The following is a 15,916-nucleotide window of genomic DNA, read 5'->3' as shown; positions in this document are numbered from 1 at the left end:
AGGAGAGGCAGTGGATATGGTTTACTTGGAGTGTCAGAAGGCATTTGATAAGGTGTCGCATATGAGGCTACTTAACAAGATAAAAAATCCTATAGCGTTACAGGAAAGATACTGGCATGAATAGAGGAATGGCTGATAGGCAGGAGGCAGGGAGTGTCAATAAAAGGGGCCTTTTCTGGTTGGCTGCCGGTGACTAGTGGTGTTTCTCAGGGGTCAGTATTGGGACTGCTACTCTCACATTGTTGTCAATGAATTAAATAATGGAATTAATGGCTTTGTGGCAAAGTTTGTGGATGATATGAATATAGGTGGAGGGGTAGGTAGTACTGAGGAAGCAATGTGATTGTAGCAGGACTTGGACAACTTGAAAGAATGGGGAAAAAAGTGACAGCTGGAATACAGTTTTGGGAAATGTATGATAATGCATTTTGGTAAAAGGAGCAGTAGTGCAGAATATTATCTAAATGGGGAGAAGGCTCAAACATCAGAGGTGCAGAGGGACTTGGGAGTCCTCGTGCAAGACTCCCAACAGGTTAATTTACAGGTTGACTCTTTAGCAAAGAAGGCAAGTGCAATATTGGCATTTGTATCAACGGGAATAGAATTTAAAAGCAGGAAGATAATACTGAGGCTTTATAAGACACTAGCCAGGCTGCACTTGGAGTATTGTCAACAGTTTTGGGCCCCATATCTCAGAAAGGATATGTTGTCATTGGACAGAGTCCAGAGGAGGTTCATGCAGATGATTCCAGGAATGAAGGGGTTAACATATGAGGAGTGTTTGACGACTTTAGGCTGGTAGTGGTCCGTCACCTAAAGCTTAATGGAAGTTTGATAAGGCAATAAGACAATGATCAGAAAGACGAGAGTAAATCAACAACTGAATAGTTTAAAAAGAAAATTTGTGTTTTGGAATGGCTGAGTCAATGTCCTGGCCTTAATCCTATAGAAAAGTTGTGGAAGGACCTGAAGCAAGCAGTTCATGCAAGAAAGTCAACCAGCATCCCAGAGGTGAAGCAGTTTTGTAAGGAGGAATGGCCTAAAAATCCTCCAAGCTGATGTTCAGGACTGATCAACAGTCACCAGAAATGTTTGGTTGAAGTTACTGCTGTATAAGGAGGTCATGCCTGTTACTGAAAGCAAAGGTTCACATACTTTTTCCAACAAATACATATAATATTGGATCATTTTTCTCCATCAATAAATGAACAAGTATAATGTTTTTATTTAATTGGGTTCTCTTTACCTAGTTTTAGGACTTGTATGAAGATCTGATCACATTTTAGGTTCATATTTATGCAGAAATAGAGAAATTCTACAGGGTTCACACACTTTTGCACTGCTGTAATAAGTAATTATATAAAAACTTAAGCAAGCATAAGAAAAGTTAAACTGTGGGGAAAAGTAACAATTTTGTGCTCTAATCCAACAATGGATAGGAAAGCCATAATAACATCTGTTGGACGATGCTGAGGATGTTCTACAGGTCTGTGGTGGCCAGTGCGATCATGTTTGCTGTTGTGTGCTGGGGCAGCAGGCTGAGGGTAACAGACACCAACAGAATCAACAAACTCATTTGTAAGGCCAGTGATGTTGTGGGGATGGAACTGAACTCTCTGACGGTGGTGTCTGAAAAGAGGATGCTGTCTTGGACAACGTCTCCCATCCATTACATAATGTACTGGGTGGGCACAGGAGTACATTCAGCCAGAGACTCATTCCACCGAGATGCAACACAGAGCGTCATAGGAAGTCATTCCTGCCTGTGGCCATCAAACTTTACAACTCCTCCCTTGGAGAGTCAGACACCCTGAGCCAATAGGCTGGTCCTGGACTTATTTCCATCTGGCATAATTTGCATGTTGTTATTTAATTATTTATGGTTTTATATTGCTATATTTATACTCTATTCTTGGTTGGTGCAACTGTAACGAAACCCAATTTCCCTTGGGATCAATAAAGTATGACTATGACTATGAGTATGAAAGGTTTAGCTGGGTATGGGCCAAATGCAAGCAAATAGGCCCAGCTCAGTTAGGCAATTTGATCAGCATGGATGGGTACCATGAAACTCAAACTCTGACTTGGTCATTGCCCCCACCCTTTGTTCTCCTCTTGCCTCCTTCCCTCTTCCTGCTTTTCTCTGCAACTAAAAATAATTCATTTCTCAACCTTGTGTCTAACGAAAGGTAGTTGACCCGAAACGCTGACTCTGTTTCTTCTCCCTACAGATGCAGCCTGACCTGCTGAGTGTTACCAGCATGTTCGTGTTTGTTTCGGATTTCCGTCATCTGCAGTATTTTAGTTTGCTAATCTCTGAGATGCTCTATGACTCGTCTCTGTGTGCCCACAGGGGGACTATGTCTGGTTGGATCTGAAGACCGGCCGTGAATTTGAAGTTCCAATTGGAGCCGTGGTGAAGTTATGCGACTCCGGGCAAATTCAGGTTGTGGATGATGAAGGGAACGTAAGTATTCTTAAATCTCTCTTCCTTGAACATAAATTGGAGAAATTATTATGGTTTTTCCTTTGATTGACCTTTCTGTGGGTTGAATAGAGGCAAATTTGCAGTTCATTTTGGGAATATTTTAATATCAATGAATCTGCAGTGTTTTGGAATAGAATCAGTTCTATTATCACAGACGTGCAATGAAATTTGTTATTTTGTGGCAGCTGTACAGTGCAATACATAAAATTACTATAAGTTACAAGAAATAGTTGGTGGTTATCCATTCTGACTGACCAGAGCCAGGACTCTCACTGCCCAGGTGAATAAATAGTGCAAAGAGAGGAATGGTGAGGTAGTGTTGATGGGCCGTTCAGAAATCTGATGCCAGATTTGTTCCTAAAATTGTGTGTGTCTTCAGATTCCTGTACCACTTTCCTGATGGAAAATGAGAAGACATCATGAGCGATGGCAATGACTGAGTCAGAGTTTCAGTTGCAGGGTTTGAGTGGTTCTGGTCAACTAGTTGGATAACTGTCAACTTGTAGTGAGGACCCTCGACGTTTACTCAGCTCTATGAGGAACTGAGGCTGGGGTCTGCTCCTGCTGTAGTGATGCCTGGCTTTCATGACTTTTGTAAAACTTCCCTTCTGAATGCTATTTGCTTACTTTTATTGTTTGCACAATTTTATTTCTCTCTCTGTACATTCACTGTTCGGTCTTTTTTATGGGTTCTTTTGGGTTTCTTTGTTTTGTGGCTGCCTGCAAGGAGATGAATCTCAAGGTTGTATAATGTATACATACTTTGATAATAAATGTATTTGAACTTCAGTCTTGTCCCAGAACGTTCATCAGACGTGGGGTCAGAATTGGGCCATTTGGCTTATCAAATCTGCTCCAACATTCAATCATAGCTGACTTTCTTTCTCCTGACCCCATTCTCATGTTCTCTCCCATAACCCTTAACCCTCCAACTAATCAGGAACCTATCAATCTCTGCCTTTTGTTACAAAATAGTTCTATCTTAGCAAAACTCGGATATTTAGTCTCTTCACTCACTTTTCTAGGAGCACTGGATCTCACCTCAGAATGCCACCAATATTAAGCCCATGCATCCGACGTCCGTCCATGGAGTGGAAGACATGATCCGACTGGGAGACCTAAATGAAGCAGGAATTCTACGTAACCTCCTCATCCGTTACCGAGACCGCTTGATCTATGTGAGTGTAGTCCATTTTGGGTGGCGTCTGTGGTTGTGGCATGTGAGAAAGGCAGTGCTCCTGGTTAACATGACAGATTTAGCCTATTTTTCTCTCCGTAGACACCGCCTAACCAGCTGTGTATTTCCACCCTATTTTTGTTTGTATGTTTGAATTTTAATATATGTTTTGTGTTCAGGGCTTCCTTGATTGTACCAGTAGCTTCACTACCATACAAGTCCCAGGTGGAGACGCAAGAATACCATCACTCACAGACCACTCTTGGTCTGCTCTCTCCCCTTTAACCTGTTTGGCATGGGTTGCCCCAAAAAGAGCCAAAGTATAAAGCCCTGGCTTAAGCCAACATAGATCTCTGGATCATTGAGGTACGCTCAAACCATGACAGAGTTGTCATCCTCGTGGAGGCTGGACTCAATAGCAAAAGTTTGAAAATCAACCCCTCTCTTCACAGGTGCTGTCAGACCTGCTAAATATTTCCAGCACTTTTTCTGTTTTCTGCTGTGTTTTGTGATTTTTTTTTATCAATGATTTTTGTATTGAAATATTAATTTGGGAATTTGGATTACTTTGTGCAGTTCTTGCAGCTTTTAAAATGAGTTACTTAAAGTACTCATGATCTAACAGCACTTCACACTTATCACTGAGAAGTGTGATTAGATATCAAAAATAACTGACGTCCAGACTGTGATCTTTTCACAAGTCTGGGCTGTATGGGTCTCCTATGCTCCTGGACCCAGTGCCTTTCCTGCCAGGGTGGTTGTGAGAAGCTGGTGTCTGGAAAGACACAAGGTGATCTCCATTTAATGTGTTGTTGTTCTATGTGGTGTCCCAGTTCAAGATGTGATCTCATGTATTGCTTCCCATGTGTGCAATCTCCTCTGTTTCTGTTTCTTGCCCCACTTCACTCATGGAGGTCGGGGCATTACTCTCCCTGCCAGCATTTATTGTCTATCCTTCGTTGCCTCTATGGAAACTGTTTAGTAGCTCGAAGTCATTAAGAATCAGACCTTGGTAAGTGAGGCCACTTCTATCCCCTTTTTTTGAAGATGCATTTTCACACCAGTCCAGCAGTCGCCTCATTACCTTCATAGAATGATGAAGGGTCTCGACCTGAAATATCAACTGTTTATCCCTCACTACGCTTTTTAACTTTAATAGTTAACTATTAGGTTTTTTAATAGATTCAGGATTGTTTAATGTCATTTCCCATACACAAGTGTAAAGGAGAATGAAATAACTTACTCTGGCTCTGCAGCCCAAAAAGCACAATAAGATAAAGAACACAATAATAATAATAATAAACCAGTGAGTATAAATATATGGTAGCTCGTATACATAGATTAATTGTACGTCCATAAAGTGACATTGGTGAGCTGGTGCGTACACATACCTTGAGTACTCAGCCTGATATTTTTTTCCTGGCCTGGCTGCCTTATTATGATTGACTCCCTGCAGAGTCCTTCTCGCGTCTGCTGCTGTTACAGACAGCAGATACTCATCTGGGGGGGGGGGGGATGTTTTTGTGGCCAATATTGCGTTGCATGCCTTGAAGCATGCATAAGTTGTTTAGACCATCAGGGAGGGAGGTATGACTGGTACAGTCAATGCTGTTTTCCCCTTGCGTAGTCAGTAACACCCCTGATGCCCAGCCAGTGTTCCTGAAATTTTTGTGCCAGGGCAGTCTTGGTGCCTAGGATGAGGTATCTCCTGGCTGCTCTGAGAGCTGTCCTGAGTGTTTTCTAGACCCCATGAGAAAACTGAATGTTGCTATGTAACTACAAGAGTTCTCCTCCTCTACCCCTCCCTCCCCCCAAATACTGTGTCCTTTCATGATGATCTTTCTCCCCCCTCCTCCGGCTTTTTAATACATTGCTTCCTCTCCCCCAACAGACAAACTGTGGCAGTCGGGTAAGTGCAGTGCATGACCATACATGACTGAAAGCAGCCATAGTTACACCGTCAAAGCCTTCCACACCATTAACTCCACATGTCTCATGTTTCAAAGGCTGCACTCTGCATGGCTAACCATCGGCATTGGTGTTTCTGATCTCATTAGGGGTGCCAAGTCATCCATGACCACTTGCATTCTCCAAGTCACCATTTTCATGGCTCTGCATAGCTGAATTCAGTCGGTGGTGGGCGCCCTACCTCTCCATCTCGTGCTAATGGGGTTCAAAGAGTTAAGACAAAGCTTAATAATCTATTATGATCATTTAACATTTCTCCATGGCCCCTCAGCAACTGGCTTTTATTTTGGTTTTTGGAGGGGTGTGGTTTGTATGCCTTGTGTGCTTAAAGGATATTCATAAGCTGAGAAGGATACAAGAATGTATGGATGATACAAGATTGGATTCCTCCTCTAGAAAAGGGAAAGTGTGCCCATGAATTGGGAGCAGGAAGGGCCACCTAGGAGAATAGATCTGGAGGTCATGGGTTAAAGGTGAAAGGTGAAATGTTTAAGGGAAACCTGAGGGGGAATGTCTTCACTCAGAGGGTGGTGGGAGTGTGGAATAAGCTGCCTGTGGGAATGATGGATGTGGGATTATTTCAACATTTAAGATAAATTTGGATTAAGTACATGGATAAGGATCTAGGTGAGGGTTGATAGGACTAGGCAGGTTAACAATTCAGCATGAAATAGATGGGTTGAAGGGTCTGTTTCTATGACTAAGGTTATGACTGAGGAAGCCGGGAAAGGGTGTGGGGGGGAGGGTACTAACCTGATGGAGGCCTTTGTTGTGAATGCCATTTACGAGTGCAGCATTTATCTGCTCAGATGGAAAAATAAAACTCAAACCAAATTACAACCAATCTCACCCCACCAGAGGCTCGAGTTGTAGAACAGAAATATGCTCCTCAACCCATCCAGCCCACACTGAACATCAGCCAACCATTTTACACGAACCTGACATCTATTCTCCTGACTGTCTTCAGCTTCACACCCTCCCTGCACCCCCCCCGCCAGACTTTACCACTCACTGACGGCCCAGAAGCTGTTTACAGTGACCAATTAACCCACACGTCGTTGGGATGTGGGAGGAGTCAGGAATTTTAGCGGGAAAACCCTCACCACCAGGTTTCACATTCAAGTTTGTTATCATGGGCGTTGATACCCAAGGCATAAACATCATGACAGTCAGTGTTTTTGCAGAGGCATCACTGTAGAATACAAACACAAGTTAACAAACTTAAAATAGATCACATAAATTTGAGTTTATTGATTATGTACAAGTACATCCATGCACAGGCACAATGAAACACCGACTTGCATTACAGGCACAGAGCATCACAAGAAAAAAAATATTTTTTTTAAAGTTCAAAGTACATAAATGTCACCATATACATTCCTGAGATTCATTTTCTTGTGGGCGTACTCACTAAATCCACAGAGTAATAACCACAACAGAATCAGTAAAAGACCGCCCATTTAGGGCATCCAACCAGGCAACAAAGTGTGCAAATAGAAAAGGAGAAATAATAATAAATAAATAAGCAATAAATATCGAGAACATGAGATGAAGAGTGCTGGGAAGTGAGTCAGTAAGTCGTGGAAACATTTTGGTGGTGAGGCTGTGAAGATGGGTGAAGTTATCCCCTTTGGTTCAAGAGTCTGATGTTGAGAGCGAGTAACTGTTCCTGAACCTGGCGGTGTGGATCCTGAGGCTCCTGTTCCTTCCTGATGGCAGCATTGAGAAGAGAACATGGCCTGGGTGGTGGGGGTCCCTAATGCTGGATGCTACTTTGCTGCGACAGTACTTAATGGTAGGGACAGCTCTACCCGTGGTAGACAATGCCATTAACTTTTTGTAGGATTTTCCGTCCAAGGGCACTGGTGTTTCCATACCTGCCATCACTCTTCTGTGGAGGTTTGTCAAAGGTTTAGATGCCATGACAAATCTGTGCAAGCTCCTAAGCAAGTAGAGGTGCTGCCGTGCTTTCGTTGTAATTGCACTTGTGTGCTGGGCCAGGACAGGTCCTCTGAAATAAGGACACCGAGGAATTTCAAGTTGCTGACCCTCTCCAACTCAGTTCTTAACAAGGAAGGACACAAGTAGAACAAATAATAACATTTGTTAGAGTGCAGAGTGATGAAAATGGTTATAGTGTTGCTAAACTGTTGTAATTCTGGTTGTGCCAGTTAGTTATGTCCACACAACAAAATAAACACAAAGATTGATTTAAGTTGAGGGAAGTGTGGTCGGAGGTAGAGTTGGGGGTTTTCAGATCAGCTTAAGAACCTGATGGCAGTGGGGAAGAAGCTGTTGTTGAACCTTGAGGTTTGGGTCTTCATGCTCCTTGTAACTCCTGCTGATGGCAGAATTGAGAAGAGGTGCTGTCTTCCTGAGACATCACCTCTTGTACATGTCCTCGATGGTGTGGAGAGCTAAACCTGTGATGGAACTGGTTGAGTTCACCCTCCTCTGTAGCCTCTTGCAATCCTGTGCATTGGGGTTTCCATACCAGGCCTTGATGCAGACAGTCAGAGCGGTTTCCATTGTGCATCTGTAGACGTTTGCCAGTCTTCAATCTCGTGCAGAATCTCCTTGGACTTCTAAGAAAGAAGAAATGGGCTGCCTTCATGGTTGACTAAATGTGCACGTTGCAAACTCCGTGTAGATGGCACCCAAGAAACTGAGGACGGCAAGTCTTCATTCAGGGGCTGGTGTGAGCGTGGGATGAGCTGTCAGTGGAAGTGGTGGATGGGGGCTTGTTTGCAGCATTTAAGAGAAGTCTGGATAAGGACATGGATGGGAGGGGTACAGAGGGGTATCGTCCAGGTGTGCGTTGATGGGACGAGGCAGAACAAGTTCAACGTTAACTATATGGTCTGAAAGGCCTGTTTCTGTGTTATAGTGTTCTATGAGTCTATGACACGGAGCCCAAAGTTCTGTTGCCTCTTGCATGAGACATGGAGCAGAATTAGGACATTTGGTCCATTGCGTCTTCTCTGCCATTCCATCACAGCTAATTTATTATCCCTCTCAATCCCATTCTCCTGCCTTCTCCCTGTAGCCTTTGACAATCTTGCTACTCAAGAACCTATCAATCTCTGCTTTAAGTATACCCAATGACTTGACCTCCACAACCATCTGTGGCAATGCATTCCACGGATTCACCACGATCTGGCTGAAATTCCTCCTCATCTCGGTTCTAAAGGGGTGTCCTATTCTGAAGCTGTACCCTCTGGTCCTAGACTCCCTCGCTATAGGAAACATCCTCTCCCCATCCACTCTTTATTTTAGCCTTACAATATGTTATAGTCTTGAATACAATCCCATCTTCAGGACAACATGTGAATGTTTCCCTGCTGATGTAGTATAGGGAGTTTGCAGCGGGAACTGTTATGGGAGCGGTGTATCTCTGTGCAGGAGGAGTAAGGGCTGCAGAGTTTGGAGGTCTGCTGGTAATGGGCGCAATGTGACTGTTTCAGACGTACACGGGCTCCATCCTGGTGGCAGTGAATCCCTATCAACTGCTGCCCATCTACACGGCCGAGCAAATCCGGTACTACACCAACAGGAAGATTGGGGAGATGCCACCTCATATCTTCGCGATTGCCGATAACTGTTACTTCAACATGCAACGGAATGGCAAGGACCAGTGCTGTATCATAAGGTGAGTCAGTGACCAGCCCCACTCAGTAGCCTCATGACGACCACCTTTGAATGTTATTAATCATAAATTGGCCATCAGGTCCTTGAACCGGCCTACACAACCCTAACACTATGGGAAAACATATGGGCATTGGTAATAGTTTATTATTGTCACACATACCAAGGTATAGTGATAAGCTTGTCTTGGATACTCTCCATACAGATCAGATCATTACTCCGTGCATCGAGCTAGAATAAGGTAAAACAATAACAATGCTTGGGTAGCGGGGTAGAGATGCATCTCTACCAAAGGAGGTGAAAGGTGCTCCTTCCCTCCACTAACCTGCAGGTCACCCTTGGGCAAGGTGTAGCACTTGCTTGGCTCCCCATTCAGGGTCACGTGAAGCCATTGGAGCAGGTGGTGGATGGTCGTATGAGCAGCTGGTGCAGATCACAAGTCCTGGTTATGTAACCACTGACAGTCTCTGAAGAGTATTGATAATGGCTGAGACCACCCATCTTGTAAAGACACTGCCCAGAATAAAGCAATGGCAAACCACTTCCATAGAAAAATTTTCCAAGAACGATCAGGGTCTTGGATAAAACCATGATTGCCCATGTCATACGACATGGCACATAATTATGCTGAATAACAATGCAGAGTGAAGTGTAAAAGCTACAAAGAAAGTGCAGTGCAGGTAAACGATAAAGTGCAAGCTCGTAACAAGGTAGATTGTGAGGCCAAGAGTCTATCTTACTGTACAGGTCTGTTCAAGCGTCTGATAGTGGTTGATAGAGGTTGTCCTCGAGCCTGGTGTTATGTGCACTCAGGTTTTTCTAACTTCTGCCCGCTGGGAGAGGGGAGAAGTGAGAATGTCTGGGGTGGGAGGGGTCTTTGAGAAGCCAAACATTCTTGTATAATAAGATAGACTCTTGACCCATCAGTCTACAGTACGTTGTTATGGCTTTGCACCTTGTTATCTGCCTGCCTAGCACTTTCTCTGTAACTGTAACACTTTGTTCTGCATTCTGTCATTTTTTTTCCCTTCTACTGTCTCACTGCACTGTTATAATGAATTGATCTGTGTAAATGGCATGCAAAATGAAGTTTTTCAATGTTCCCTGGTACATGTGACAATATTAAACCAATTTACCAGCCACTTAATAAATGAATGAAAACTTGGTTATTGGCTTACTCATCTTTGTTAAATTTGAATTAGTTTATTAATATCATGTGTCCAGTGAAAAGCTTGTCTTGTATTCTCTTCATACTGATCAGACCAGTAGTGCATTGAGGTAGTACAAGGTAAAACAATAACAGAATGCAGAATAAAACAATTACAGAAAAAGTGCAGTACATTTAGACAATAAGGTGCAAATCATAATGAGGCAGATTGGAGTTGAGAGTCCATGTTGAACTGGGCAATCATTCAATAGTTTTGTAACAGAGAAATAGAAGCCGTCCTTGATCCTGGTGGCAGGTGCTTTCAGGCTTTTGTACCTTCTGCCCAAGGGGAAAGGGAAAATCTCAAGCATGGGTAGAGTCTTTGATTATGTTGGCTGCTTTACTGTTATGATGAAGGTTTGAATGTAATTGTAATTGAACTTTACCTGACATGATAAACTTCCTCCTTCCTTTTGTTCTATGGTCCACTCTCCTCTCCTATCAGATTCCTCCTTATTCAGACCGTTACCATTTCCACCTATCACCACCCAATTTCTTACTTTATCCCCCCCCCCGCTTCCTAGCCCACTTGGCTTCTCCTGTCTCCTTCAGGATTGTCCTTCTCCCCCACCCCCACCTTCTTATTCTGGCATTTCCCTCCTTCCTTTCCAGTCCTGATGAATGGTTTTGGCCAGAAACATTTCCATAGATGCTGCCTGACCTCCTGAGTTTCTGCAGCGTTTTGTGTGTGTTGCTCTGGATTTCCAACATTTGCGGAATCTCCAGTGCTGATGAATTTTAACATTTTTTTTGGGGGATTTCTAGCGGAGAGTCTGGTGCTGGGAAAACGGAGAGCACAAAGCTGATACTACAGTTCCTGGCAGCCATCAGTGGCCAGCATTCGTGGATCGAGCAGCAAGTCCTTGAAGCGAATCCCATTCTAGAAGGTTTGTTGGTGTAACCTTGATATTGAGGCACTGCCATGTCCATTGAAAACAGAGGCACCAATTCAGAGTTGGGCATAGAAATAATAAGCATTTACACAACACTTACGTAATGCTGGAGGAATTCAGCAGGCCAGACAGCATCTGTGGAAAACACTAAACAGTCGACGTTTCGTGCTGAGTCCCTTCATAGTCATCGTCATACTTTATTGATCCCGGGGGAAATTGGTTTTCGTTACAGTTGCACCATAAATAGTAAATAGTAATAGAACCATAACTAGTTGAATAGTAGTACGTAAATTATGTCAGTAAATTATGAAATAAGTCCAGGACCAGCCTATTGGCATAGGGTGTCTGACCCTCCAAGGGAGGAGTTGTAAAGTTTGATGGCCACAGGCAGGAATGACTTCCTATGACGCTCTGTGCTGCATCTCAGTGGAATGAGTCTCTGGCTGAATGTACTCCTGTGCCCAGCCAGTACATTATATAGTGACACACATCAAAGTTGCTGGTGAACGCAGCAGGCCAGTATCTGCAGAATTCCTGTTGTTTACATTATATAGTGGATGGGAGACATTGTCCAAGATGGCATGCAACTTAGAGAGCATCCTCTTTTCAGACACCACTGTGAGAGAGTCCAGTTCCATCCCCACAACATCACTGGCCTTGCGAATGAGTTTGTTGATCCTGTTGGTGTCTGCCACCCTCAGCCTGCTGCCCCAGCACACAACAGCAAACATGATAGCACTGGCCACCACGGACTCGTAGAACATCTTCAGCATCGTCCGGCAGATGTTAAAGGACCTCAGTCTCCTCAGGAAATAGAGACGGCTCTGACCCTTCATCAGGACTGGACAGGAAGGGGAATAGTAGTCAGATCTCAGCCCAAAATGTCTACTGTTTACTCTTTTCCATTGATGCTGCCTGACCTGCTGAGATCCTCCAGTATTCTTTATGTGATTTCTAGCATCTGCAGACTTCCTTGTGTTTTTGATTTGCACAACATGTCACTTAAAGATTAACTGTTAGCTTTAGTTGTCACGTGTACATAGAAATATACAGTGAAATGATTAGTATTGCATTAATGACCATGCTGTTCGAGGATGTATTGGAAGCACCCCATAAGTGTCCCCATGCTTCCAGCACCAACACAGCATGCCCACAACTCACTAACCCTAACCGGCACATGTTTGGAATGTGGGGGGGAAACTGCAGTGCTCAGAAGAAACCCAAATGGTTATGGGAAGGACGTGCAGAGTCCTTGCGGACTGTGGCAGGAACTGAACCCTGATCTTACAGCTGGCACGGTACAGCATTATGCCAACCTCCTCGCTACTTTGCTTGATTCATAAAGTCACGATCTAACCTCTCTGCCCACAGCCTTTGGGAATGCTAAAACTATCAGGAATGATAACTCCAGTCGTTTTGGGAAATATATCGACATCCACTTTAACAAGCGAGGGGCCATCGAGGGAGCCAAGATTGAACAATATCTACTGGAAAAGTCTCGCGTTTGTCGTCAGGTGGGTAAGGAATTGAATGGATCACAGGGGCAAAGGTGACCTCCTGGGTGAAAGAATTGCAATGAATTCAACACCACCTCCATCACAGTGCTGCATATCAGGATGCTTCCTCTTTGTTTCACTCATATTTTATTTAGAGATGCGACAAGTCTTTCTGGCCCAACAGGCCTGCACTGCCCAATTATTTGTTTTTTATTTAAAAACACAGCACGATAACAGCCCCCACCTCTCAGCCCAATTAGATTCATGTGACCAATCAACCTCATAACCTGTACGTTTCTGGAATGTGGGAGGAAACCAGGGCACCTGGAGAAAACCACGCAGTCACGAGGAGAACATACAAACTCCTTACAGACAGCGGCAGGAATTGAACTTTGATCCTTTGAGCTGTTAAACTAACTGCTACACTGCTGTGCCTACCATTTGAGCTACCTGAACCTTCATGTCCAACAAGTTAGCAATGGTTTCCCAGGACGGGAACTTGGGATGTGCGCGGCACAACTGACAAGTGTGTTTACAGATATTTTTAATCTCTCCTTCTCCCAGTGCAGAGTGCCCTTCTGCTTCAGAGCATCCACCATTGTCCTTGTACCAAAAACGGCCAAGGTAACATGTCTGAATGACTGGCGTCCTGTTGCGCTCACCTCAATAATAGGCAAATGCTTTGAGAGGCTGGTCAAGGACTACATCTGCAGCTTGCTACCACCCACACTGGACCCCCTACAGTTCACCTACCAACACAACTGAACACAACACAAAAGCCAAAGCTCTGCCCACCAACCTTAAACATCTGGACAAGAAGAATGTTTATGTGAGAAGGCTGTTCTTGGTCTACAGTTCAGCATTCAACACCTTAATTCCCTCCAGGTTTGACAAGAAGCTCAGAGCCCAGCCTTGACCCACCCTTCTGCAGCTGGATCCTGGACTTCCTGTCAGATTGCTGGCAGGTGGTAAGAGTGGGCTCCCTCACCTCTGCCCCTCTGAACCTCAACAAAGGTACCCCTCAGGGCTGTATCCTAAGTCCCCTCCTTTACTCTCTGTACACCCATGACTGTGTCACCACCCACAGTTCCAATTAGCTAATTAAATTTGATTGGCCTAATCTCAAGTAATAATGAGGCAGCCTACAGAGAAGAAGTCATCACCCTGACACAGTGGTGTCAAGCAAACAACCACTCCCTCAATGTCACAAAAACAAAGGAGCTGGTTGTGGATTACAGAACGAATGGAGACAGGCTGACCCCTATTGACATCAATGGATCTGGGGTTGAGAGGGTGAACAGCTTTAAGTTCCTCGGCATAAACATCACCGAGGAGCTCACGTAGTCTGTGCATACCGGCTGTGTGGTTTTTTTTAAAAAAAAGCACAACAATGCCTCTTTCACCTCAGACACTTGAAGTTTGGTATGGGGCCCCCAAATCCTAAGAACATTTTACAGGGGAACAATTGAGAGCATCCTGACTGGCTGCATCCCTGCCTGGTTTGGGAACTGTACTTCCCTCAATCGCAGAGAGTGGTGTGGACAGCCCAGCACATCTGTAGATGTGAGCTTCCAACTATTCAGGACATTTAAAAAAGACAGGTGTGTAAAAAGGGCCCGAAGGATCATTGGGGACTCGAGTCACCCCAACCACAAACTGTTCCAGCTGCTACCATCTGGGAAACGGTATTGCAGCATAAAAGCCGGGACCCACAGGCTCCAGGACAGCTTCTTCCACAGGCCATCAGACTGATTAATTCATGCTGACACAACTGTATTTCTATGTTGTATTGACTGCCCTGTTGTACATACTATTTATTACAAATTACTATAAATTGCACATTGCACATTTAGATGGAGATGTAATGTAAAGATTTTCACATATGTATGTGAAGGATGTAAATAGTAAAGTCAATTCACTTCAATTTATTAATGTGTGGTAATTGGTAAAGCTTTATTATTGCCACGTGTTGGGAGATATTTATAAAAGTTTTTGTAAGGGTTCATCCAGGTAGATCATTAAGTATGAAGCGCCAGTAGCAATATGCTGTTTACTTTTTAACGTGTCATAAATGCACTTCATTATTTGTGAGTATATTTGTGTAAGATACTTTATGGAACTCGAGGCAGAGGCTCACCTGGACGATCAGTGATGGATGATGGACGTTAGTCTTGCCCCTGACACGAGACACTACTTAACCCAAAAAGCTCAGCAAACTGCATCTACCTTGCAACATTTGGATAATCAACCTGGCGCAAAGACTGTTGACCAACAAACAAATATTACTTTGCGTTTTGTGTGAGTTACGTCTATTGTTGTGCAGCGGGATATTGTTTCATTTGGCAGTGTACGTGTATATGGTTGAATGACAATAAAATTAAACTTGAACTTGATCATTCCATACACAAGTACTTTGAAATAGTTTTTAAAAAGTGCAGAGTTCACCGTTATTTTTATTTCGAGATACAGCACTAGAGCAGATCCTTCCACCCCAATGAGCCCACACTGGCCAGTTATGCCCATATGACCAATTAAACAATTAACCCATCCATATGTCTTTGGAATGTGGGAGGAAACAAGAGCACCCAGTGGAAACCTACACGGTCATAGGGAGAACATACTAATTCCTTACAGGCAGTGGTGGGAATTGAACCTTTGTCACTGGTGTTAGAATAGCATACCTTAACTATTACACTACCTCAAATTGCCTTAAGACATTGTTTTGTTAGTAAACACTCCTTCAACTTTGCTTTAATTGCCTCGCCTCCCAAGAATTATGAACTTTTAAAAGAAAACAGGAAGTGTTTTATTGGTCTACAATCTCTCCAGCAAGCCGAGTATCCAAGCGTTACAAGGTGGATACAGTTTACTGAGTTATTTCGGTTAACAGTTTTCTAGGGTTGGTGGCAAAACCAGCATCTATCATCCATCCCTGATTGCTCTGGTAAGTCTCTGCCTTGATCTCCATAAAACCACAAGTCATATGTAGGAGCAGAATTAAGTCATTCAGCCCATTGAGTCTACTCTGCTAGTCCATCCATT

The 15,916-nt window shown here is 43.7% G+C and overlaps 1 protein-coding gene across 3 annotated transcripts in view; it reads left to right on the top strand.

Moving 5' to 3' along the window:
* myo7aa (myosin VIIAa) overlaps positions 1 to 15,916 on the top strand; it is a 286,417-nt gene that overhangs the window by 96,718 nt on the left and 173,783 nt on the right. For 2 of the 3 annotated variants that reach the window (XM_063054640.1, XM_063054638.1), the window contains 6 exons: positions 2,354 to 2,467; positions 3,514 to 3,666; positions 5,557 to 5,574; positions 9,098 to 9,282; positions 11,251 to 11,372; positions 12,750 to 12,892. In XM_063054640.1, coding sequence (XP_062910710.1) covers positions 2,354 to 2,467; positions 3,514 to 3,666; positions 5,557 to 5,574; positions 9,098 to 9,282; positions 11,251 to 11,372; positions 12,750 to 12,892 — 735 coding nt within the window. The remainder of the gene's footprint in view (positions 1 to 2,353; positions 2,468 to 3,513; positions 3,667 to 5,556; positions 5,575 to 9,097; positions 9,283 to 11,250; positions 11,373 to 12,749; positions 12,893 to 15,916) is intronic. The other variant, XM_063054639.1, reaches the window with a different exon arrangement.

The sequence above is a fragment of the Mobula hypostoma genome, chromosome 7 (genome assembly GCF_963921235.1).
Source record: "Mobula hypostoma chromosome 7, sMobHyp1.1, whole genome shotgun sequence".
Taxonomy (NCBI): Eukaryota; Metazoa; Chordata; class Chondrichthyes; order Myliobatiformes; family Myliobatidae; genus Mobula; species Mobula hypostoma.
Note: the sequence above shows the minus strand (reverse complement) of the source record. Positions and strands in the feature narration are given on the sequence as shown.